This window comes from Propithecus coquereli, unplaced genomic scaffold, assembly GCF_000956105.1.
Source record: "Propithecus coquereli isolate 6110/MARCELLA unplaced genomic scaffold, Pcoq_1.0 Scaffold53, whole genome shotgun sequence".
Taxonomy (NCBI): domain Eukaryota; kingdom Metazoa; phylum Chordata; class Mammalia; order Primates; family Indriidae; genus Propithecus; species Propithecus coquereli.
Genome location: NW_012151174.1, coordinates 7,375,219 through 7,384,952, shown reverse-complemented (window position 1 = coordinate 7,384,952; position 9,734 = coordinate 7,375,219). Strand labels below are relative to the sequence as shown.

General features: G+C 48.9%; 1 protein-coding gene across 1 annotated transcript in view; it reads left to right on the top strand.

Moving 5' to 3' along the window:
• CPE (carboxypeptidase E) overlaps positions 1 to 9,188 on the top strand; it is a 23,062-nt gene extending 13,874 nt beyond the window's left edge. Inside the window, exons 5-9 of the mRNA XM_012656997.1 lie at positions 180 to 362; positions 3,220 to 3,359; positions 5,624 to 5,723; positions 7,163 to 7,281; positions 9,090 to 9,188. Of these exons, the coding sequence (XP_012512451.1) occupies positions 180 to 362; positions 3,220 to 3,359; positions 5,624 to 5,723; positions 7,163 to 7,281; positions 9,090 to 9,188 (641 nt within the window). The remainder of the gene's footprint in view (positions 1 to 179; positions 363 to 3,219; positions 3,360 to 5,623; positions 5,724 to 7,162; positions 7,282 to 9,089) is intronic.
• The last annotated feature ends 546 nt before the right edge of the window (positions 9,189 to 9,734 follow it).

Sequence of the window (9,734 nt, the reverse complement as noted above, 5' to 3'; positions counted from 1 at the left end):
CTGCTCTGTGGTGCAGAAATGGAAGGTATCTGAGCTAAAAGCCGAGTGTCGCTGTTCCGTACTTAAAGCTTTCCCACGGTGACGCAGCTAAAACCCGCGTCCGCAGGGGCTTGGCGCCGCGTCACTCCTCAGAAACGTGGCCTGTGCCGGCTCCCGAGTCTTGTGGCTTTGCTTTCCAGGTAGCGCCCACGAGTACAGCTCCTGTCCCGACGACGCCGTCTTCCAAAGCCTGGCCCGGGCGTACTCGGCCTTCAACCCGGTCATGTCCGACCCCAGCCGGCCGCCCTGTCGCAAGAACGACGACGACAGCAGCTTCGTGGACGGAACCACCAACGGGGGCGCTTGGTACAGTGTGCCCGGCGGTGAGTGTCCCCCTGCTCTCCGACCGAGCGACGGTGGCTTCTCGCCAACGGCCGCGTAGATCTGGGGAGTGACTAGGTTCAGAGCCTTCGGTCCCCTCGGCCGCTGAGTGGACTGAACCTGGAGTTCGTCCACCGAGGTTGATTTTTTGCGTGAAGGGTCGCTATGCACAATTTTGTTTCTGTTGTGTTTGTGGCTGAGATGCTAATTGAAGAGACACAGGAGACGCACCCAAGGTGTTCACTGGGAAAACGTAAATGGAATGTTATTCGCGACCCTACCTTTCAGAGTCAGGCCCGGGAGACAGGAGAGCGTCCTCGCTGCGCGCTGGCCCGGCGTCTGCCGAGGTGGCCGCGTGCTCGGACCTGTGGCGCATCTCCACGCACCCTTCATCTCACTCTTTTAAATGGCGGGAAAACAGGGACTAGTCGACGTGGAATATTTAGTCTATGTTCACTACGGCGCGGTCCCCGACCCTTGTGGCACCAGGGACCGGTTTCGTGGAAGACAGTTCTTCCCCGGACGGGGGTGCCGGGGGATGGTTTCGGGACGACTCAAGCGCGTCACGTTTACCGTGCATCAGACCTCCCTGCTGCTGACGATGGTCTGTATTCGCAGCCGCTCCCCGGCGCCGGCGTCACCGCCTCAGCTCCAGCCCAGATCCTCAGGCATCGGACTCCCCTGAGGAGCCGTGATCTGGATCCCTCCGTGCGCAGTTTACAGCGGGCTTCGTGCTCCTGTGAGACTCCAGCGCAGCGGATCTGGCAGGAGGCGGAGCTCAGGCGGTGACGGAGCGACAGGGGCGGCTGTGAATACGGTGAAGCTTCACCCACCGCTCGCCTCCCGCCGTGTGGCCCGGTTCCTGACAGCCCGGGGACAGGCACCGTGGCCCGGGGCTCGGGACCGCAGCACCACGGTCGTGGCAGCTATTGGACCAGGTAGCTTTTCGCCTTTGTGGAGGAAAAGGGAGCAGCCCCCACCTGGACAGAGCTGCGGGAGCCCCTTCCTGGGCAGCCCAGCCGCTCCCGGCCTCCTTGTGCCCACACGGACTGTGCAGACCCTTGTTTTTGTAGTTACCCAAGGACGAAGACGGAAATATGATGTACGTTTACTTGCAATGTGTTGTAAAAATATAGCACATTTTATATTAATTATAAAAATAGATTAAATATTCGTTTATATTTTCTTTTCTCTTTGCCTAAGAACAATTTCCCGTGGCTAGCCTGGAAATAAAAAGAGAATTAGGGAAGTAGCGGCATTAGATAATGAGTTTGTTCTGTTGGATATTCTTAATTTCGTTGAATTATGCCCTGAGAAAAATATTCTTGCTAATTATTTCTTCCTGGTGTCTGTTAATTCTGTTTTTATTTGTAGTTTGCATTTCAACCAGATCAGATTCAGTGCTTTCTCCCTTATAGCTTGAAAAATATGGTCTATGTCGGATTTAGGACTTAGAGTGTGTCCCAGCTGGGAAGTAATTTTATACTTTAGATTTTATAAAAACTATAGCAATTCCTTTGGACAAATGGTGTGGTGTCTACAGAGTAGCAAACAACCTACATCACTGAAACACTGATGACAATATTAACAATAGTAGCAGGATTAACCTTGCCAATGACTATGTCCCACAATAGCTGGACAGTCAAAAAAGCTCTGATGGTCTTTAGCCCTCTATGCAGTGGATAAAATCGGTGTCTCGGGCCAGGTTTTCCACCAGCAGAGCTTGAGGCGGGGGTTCGGATGCTTGTCCTTCACGGAGAGGCTCTTGGGGAACCTGCAGGGAGTGAGGGAGGCAGGGTGAGGAGGGGTCAGAGCTGAGCGGGGACGTGGTCTCGCGGGGAAGGTCGAGCCTTGGCCCGAGTGTGAGCACAGGCGGGGCCGTCTCCCTGGCGCCTGCCAGGAGCGGGGTGCCCAGCTCTGAAAAGCACCCACAGCATCCACCGCTAATTCCAGTCAGATTCACATTAAAATTGTTCTGGATGCAGAATCTTCTCTTTGGTGCACTTTGAGGGGTTATAATTATGTTTTACATGCAGTAGATGCTCAGTGATTGTTGAATTAACATATATTGTGTACACACACACACACACATATAGGATTTTTTTTTTTTGTTTTAGAGATGGGGTCTTGCTCTGTTGCCCAGGCTGGGGTGCGGTGGTGCAATCACAGCTCACTGCAGCCTTGAGCTCCTGGCTCAGGCTGTCCTCCCACCTCAGCTGGGACTACAGGTATGAGCCACCACATCTGGCTACCTTTTTAAAATTTTTTGTAGAGATGGGGTCTCACTATGTTGCCCAAGCTGGTTTCGAACTCCTGGGCTCAAGCGATTCCCCGACTTTGGTCTCCCAAAGTTCTGGGATTACAGGCATGAGCACAGTGCCCGGCCAACATGTATTACCAAGACTCCTGATCCCTCAGGAACACGCTGCAGCGTTAGTTGGACGTAAGGAACAACATGGTAGGTCAGATCATCGCACATGGTGAGCCACGCTGTCCCGTGATGGAGAGGCGGGCTCAGAGGCGTGTGCGTTTCTTTAGCAGGTCAGGAGGGATTGAGTCTTTTATCCCGTTGTCTTCTTTGAAGCTCATCCCAGGAATGTGGGACGTGGGTGGCGTCCGCTTTAGCCCCTGCCGCAGCAGCGTGGTCAGCAAACCAGCGCTTAAGCGCCCGAGACGGCGTGTGCCCTTCGGGTCATGAGACTCCCCCGAGTGTCTGTCCAGTTTCTCAGAGCAGGAGACGTCCCTGGAGCTCCCAGGGCCCTGGATGGTGTGTCTTCAACCTGCTCTCCGTGCCGCGGAGTGGGCTGCGCGGAGCGTCCGTGCTCACCTGCGCGTGTCCACTTTCCCTGTGCCTTACAGGCATGCAGGACTTCAACTACCTCAGCAGCAACTGTTTCGAGATCACCGTGGAGCTCAGCTGCGAGAAGTTCCCGCCTGAAGAGACGCTGAAGAGCTTCTGGGAGGATAACAGAGACTCGCTGATTAGCTACCTGGCGCAGGTAAACCCGTTCTCTGCACAAACACTCGCTGATTAGCTACCTGGCGCAGGTAAACCTGTTCTCCGCACACTCGCTGATTAGCTACCTGGCGCTGGTAAACCCATTCTCCGCACACTCGCTGATTAGCTACCTGGCGCAGGTAAACCCGTTCTCTGCACAAACACTCACTCCTTAGCTACCTGGTGCAGGTAAACCTGTTCTCTGCACAAAACCTCGCTCCTTAGCTTCCTGGCGCCGGTAAACCTGTTCTCTCACACAAAAACTCGCTCCTTAGCTTCTGCGATTTCCTTTGCAAAAGCCATAAAATGACAGCGCTTTCCAGTCTGAATTCGTGCGGAGCTGTGACATCCCATAACACTTGGGTTGCGGAGGCAGAAAAAAGTGAAGCCGTGAATGTTAACCGAGTGTTTTTGTGTCTAATGCAGGCGAAGGTATGCTTTTGTCCTGGCTGACTTATTTTCCAACGACGAGGACATGTAAAGCTTCCTCTAAGGCTGATAATATTGATAATATTGAGATTATAGTATTCGAGATGAGTAAAGTACTTGTGGGTAAATGATTTCTCTGCTGCCAGCTGGGATCTTTCTAAGTGTTACTGATCAGCCCTCATGTTAAGGGATTTAAAGGCTGTGTGTTTTCTTTGGTTTTCTGCCCTCTCTGTGTGCAGCTATGCCCCCTCCACAATTCTCACCAGGAACGACTCTCCCCTTTTCATGCGAAAGCTGATGTTTCGTGTTCCATGTTTTCCAGGGGCTAAATTTCAAACTCTTTCAATTTTGGTTGGCTAATTCATAAATAAGTCTTGGAGAAAAGTTAGAGATTCACTAGGTCATAAATTCTTAAAAAAAAAAAGCACTTACTCTCTTTTCACTATACTAGTTGCAATAAATTCATTATTATTGACTACACGTATAGCCTTTTACCATTTGTAAATTGCCTTTAGAGAAAAAAATTACATGAAATTTTTATAGGGTTTTAGAGGTTTCGTTTTTTTAAAAAATGGCAAATGCAAAAAACATTGCCGGTAAGGAGGGGATCTCTTTGATGAAACATTTTACCGCCTGTTTATTCTCTGGTGACAAAGGGATACAGGAGACAGATTCTACCTCTGTACAGAAATAGTCAAATATCATCAGTATCCAAAGAAAATTCATTCTGAGAGCCGGATTGGGTGAGGTGCGACCTGAGCATTTGGGAGATCGGGGCACACTTTGTAAATAATCAAGGTTCATTAGTTCCCATTGGATATTCCAGAAGCAGTTCTTTCTTTCCTTTTTTTTCCTCTCTCTCTTTTTTTTTTGAGACAGAGTCTCACTCTTTTGCCCCGGCTAGAGTGAGTGCCGTGGCGTCAGCCTAGCTCACAGCAACCTCACACTCCTGGGCTCAAGCGATCCTCCTGCCTCAGCCTCCTGAGTAGCTGGGACTACATGTGCTCGTCACCACACCTGGCTGATTTTTTCTATATATATTTTTAGTCGTACAGCTAATTTCTTTCTATTTTTAGTAGAGACGGGGTCTCGCCCTTGCTCAGGCTGGTCTCGAACTCCTGAGCTCAAACAATCCGCCCGCCTCGGCCTCCCAGAGAGCTAGGATTACAGGCGTGAGCCACCGCGCCCGGCCAAAGCAGTTCTTTTTTAAAGACCTGAAGTGACTCAGAGTCACTTCAACCACTAGAGGAATTATGTTTTCAAAACAAAGAGAAAGCTGTCTTTTGTAGTTAGCCTCGTAGTAGCTAGTCGATGATGCAATCGTCTCTTCCGTTTCTCTCTAAATCAGTGTCTGGTTCTTGCCACTTATTTCCAGCCAAAATAGTGTTGTCAGTGAGTTTAATCCCAAAGTGGTCACAGTGTATCTCTTCTTTACCTGGAGGAGCTAATATTTAAGAGCTGTAATGTAAGCTTCTTGCTGACTGGCAGTGCCCACGTGAGGGACAGTGGGTGACCAAATTTAGAAGAAGAGGAAGTGCCGGAACGTGCTAAGACTAGCACTTTACAAACAGACCGATTTTTATGGCATGGGAGGGACTTCGAAGTTTTTCTTTGACTCAGGACAAGATACTCGTTTTCAGGAGGTGACTGCTCATTTCTCTCTTTAAGGAAAAGCAGAGTAAAAAGTGCACAAAAAATCCAGTGGCCTTTTGAGCTCGTTTTGATTCTTACACAGGAGAAGCTGCAGTATTTTGCTGGAAAAGAAGCAGATGCTTGAGACGCAAACAGCCGTGGGTCATTTCTCGTATGAATTTTGTTTTTCCTTGGCCTTCACAGATACACCGCGGAGTGAAAGGGTTTGTCCGCGACCTTCAGGGGAACCCCATCGCCAACGCGACCATCTCCGTGGAAGGAATAGACCACGACGTGACATCCGGTGGGTGTGTCGGCCACGTTCCGGGGGCCCTGGCCTTACGCACGACAGGATCAACAGCACAGGGCCGTAGCGTCTCACTGGTGGGCCGGGCTGGTGCCGTGTTTAGGGCCGGGAGGGCGGCAGACGGCCTCGGCTTGGCTGCCTCACCCGGGGACTCACTGCAGTTCTTGGGCAAAGGAAAACGAGTTTGCTGGAGTTAAAACACGGGTGGCTTTCCCGTGTCTGTTAAGAGGCGCTGACGCGCCGCGAATTGGCGGGGGTGGGGAAGAAGATTGGAACTCCCATCCACTCACCTTTCTCCATTTAACCGGCTGGGAACCCAGTTACACAAGGTCAGACGGGGTGTTAGGGGTGGAGGTGAGATGTTAGGTATCTCTAGGTTGAGAGCCCGTGACCGTCTCCCAGTTTGGGGAAACGATGCATTTTCCTGACGAGTCTACCTCCTCCTGTTAATAAACATCAGTCCAGCTTATTTTAGTTTGTCGTTTGTTAGGATGTTTTCAGTAACAACAACGACGTTTTCAAGCTATAAACTCTTTATGTCATTTCTTGGCCTCATAGTGAATTAACTTTTAACTTAGTTCCCAAATCACACTGTGTTGGACGTTTCCTCTTGCTTAACCTTCATATTTGTAGCTTGGATTTTTTTTTTTCTAAATTTTTACCATTTGTCCTCTAAAACTCTATTTATTCGTTCATTTAACAAATATTTGTCGACAGCCCACTAGATGCCTTCCCAACCGATATCCACGACGCCGCCCCTCGCCCTCGGGAGGCCACGGCGTGCCGCACAAATGTCATTTTCTGTGCATTCCACGATGCGACAAGTTTAGGAAAATCTGAGCTAGGGAACAAACGGGGAGAAAGAAATGCAATCTGAGGGGCGGGCCCCGGGACACTCTAGGTTTCCGAGGGCAGCGTGGATGAGAAGCTGGAACGAAGCGGGAGGTGGGAGGGAAGCGAGGCCTTGAAATGTGTCAAGAGGGAGAAATGGAAAAAGGGTCAAGAGAGAGCAGCCGTGTCAGGGACTTAGCAGTGTGAAATCTGAACTTCTAACCAGGGCTCAGGGATTCCGGTGAGGCCGCCCCGGGCCGACGACCGGGTCTTCACCGTCTGAGGCTCAGGCCGCGGTGCCGGGTGCTCTGACCTGCTGCTCGGGGATATCCGTCTTCTTACCTGCTGCTTCCGACCGGTCAGGAGATCCGTGATCTTAGGAGGTTTATCAGACAACTTAACCTTATTATCTGCAAAGCAGCTGTGAGAAATGGGGCCTGTGGAAGAGTCACAGCCTACTGAGTAGAAGTTCATTGAATTTCCTATATGTCTACTTTGAAAATGGGGGATCGAAGAAGTCCAAGTGCGCTACTGTGGCATTCCTTGGAGGCACAATTATGCATTTCGTGTGCGCGCCTTGTGGTCTGACGCTCCGTTTCCTACAGCAAAGGACGGCGACTACTGGAGACTGCTTGTTCCTGGGAATTACAAGGTCACGGCCTCCGCCCCAGGCTACCTGGCGATAACGAAGAAAGTGGCAGTTCCTTACAGCCCCGCGGTTTCGGTAAGTAATCTGTGATAGCTAAGCCCTGTGATACTCATGCCGGGCATGTTTGAGTGACTCATATTTACTCTTCACAATAACCCTGTGAGATAGGTACTGTTGTCATCCCCATTTAACAGATGAGAAAACTGAGGCCTAACAGAGTTAACTGACTCGCCCAAAGTCTCATTGGATGATTTAATACCACTCATTGTGAAGCTGTTACCATTTCTCAGCTTTGAAGAGATCCACAAGAAAATAAAACTTTAAACAATTAAATTTTTTTGTTGTTGTTTTTTGAGACAGAGTCTCACTCTTGCCTGGGCTAGAGTGCTGTAGCGTCAGCCTAGCTCATAGCAACCTCAAACTCCTGGGCTCAAGCGATCTTCCTGCCTCAGCCTCCTGGGTAGCTGGGACTACAGGCATGCGCCACCGTGCCCGGCTAATTTTTTCTGTTTTTAGTTGTTTGGCTAATTTCTTTCTATTTTTAGTAGAGACGGGGTCTCGCTCTTGCTTAGGCTGGTCTCAAACTCCTGAGCTCAAACAATCCGCCCGCCTCAGCCTCACAGGGTGCTAGGATTACAGGTGTGAGCCACCACTCCCGGCCAAAAAAATTAAATTTTTATTTGCTGACCTTGATACCTCAATTTCAATCTAGCTGGGATTCTGTTCCATGTATCTTTTCCATTTCTAGCACCTAGCACCATGCCTTACTCAATAAGCATTTGAAATAAATAAACGATGCATACCAGATAATTTTAGGCATGAACCAAACATTTATTAAAGCACATATTATAAGTAAATCTATGTTAAGTCCTATCAAAACACAAATCTTATTTAAGCAGATCACATTTATTTTGCTAGGAAGGTGACGGTGATGAGAACAAAACTTCTCTTAGAGCGGAATTTACCGCCCGCTTTGTGTTACGTTCCTGGGACCACGGGAAGGCCGATAGGATTTCTAATCAAAAGGCTTACTCGAGAAGAATTTATTGTATTTCGTTTATGCGCCCAAAGTTTAGAGAATAAATGCTTGGCTTCTGCAAACAAAATATCTTGGCGTTTGGTGCTGTGGTTTGGATGGTGAGCGTGTGCACAGCGGGCTGTGCGTGTCCCGGAATCAGGGTGCCCGGTGGGCGGAGAGAACCCTGAACAAGCAGCCCCCGCTGTGATGCCGCCTCTTTCTAGCGCGTGTTGGTCCGAGGAGGACGTGCTGAGTGTATCATGATCCCAAATAACCAGGGCCTCAAACAGCTGAGCCGAGGAAGCCGGTTCCCTCTGGGACGAGCCTGGGGGAAGGGGTGCGGATGTGAGCGGTGCTTTGTGCAGAGCGCGGGTCCGGCACAGACCCGGCCGAGACCCCCGCCCGCAGGACGGCGGCTTGAGAGACAGGTGCTGCCCGCAGCTCCTTCTGCACATTCGAGATTCTGCGCAGCAGAGCCGTGGTCTGGGACGCAGCGCCTGACCCTGTGCGTCCACACTTCCTGCCTCCAGGACAGAATTCAGGGCTGCTGGGAGCTCACAAAGTGGTCAAAGGCAGAAAACTGCAAGTTACCACTTTCTGTGAGGGGAGAGATCGGGGCAGGGATTTTGTTGATTTATGTCCTCAAAGCATGTCTTAAACACGATGGCTTTTGATTTTTTTTATCCTCCTGAAAGTATTTTTTGTTTATCGCAAGAGATTTTTTAGAATCTACCTTAATTCAAGTGGCTGGATTGAGCTTATTCTATAAGCTCTGAAACTGCTGTTTCTCTGTATTTTTAAAAACTGAAATTTAAAAAAAATGGGGTTTGATAACAGTATGTTTGTTCTTGACTTTCTCCTTCAGGTTGATTTTGAACTGGAGTCGTTTTCTGAAAGGAAAGAAGAGGAGAAGGAAGAGTTGATGGAATGGTGGAAAATGATGTCGGAAACTTTGAATTTCTAAAAACGCTTCTAATTAGCTGCTTTTAATCTATCTATATAATGTAGTTTGATGTAATGTGGCCATTTTGTTTTAGATCCTGTGCAGTTAATATTTAACGTTGGCTTATTTTTTGATCACTTAAATATCAGTCGTTACTTAAATAGAGTCTTAGGTGAAAACATAGGAACTTGATCTATTTCATTCTCTTATATAGCATTAATTTTCCTGCATCAGTTACACAAAGGACTGTGGAAAGAGTTAAGTAATCTTGCAATTTTAGGACTAAATGCAATATTCTAGGTGTTATTTGCAATAACAGAACTTTTTGAGTAATTCTAGCTTTAAAAAATTAGTGAAGTTCTTTTAATGTAATTGGTGATGATGTCACGTAAATAATGCCATTGAAAAGTCGACAGATACGGCCCGGAGTTGTGAGCGCTCTACCGCGAGACTTAAGTAGTTCACGTGTAAATTGTCATTTTCCCTCGTGCCGACCAGCTACACACGCATGATCTTGTTAATGCACTTTCGATGGGGAGATGTGTATGTGTTTGCCGAGAGGCTTTA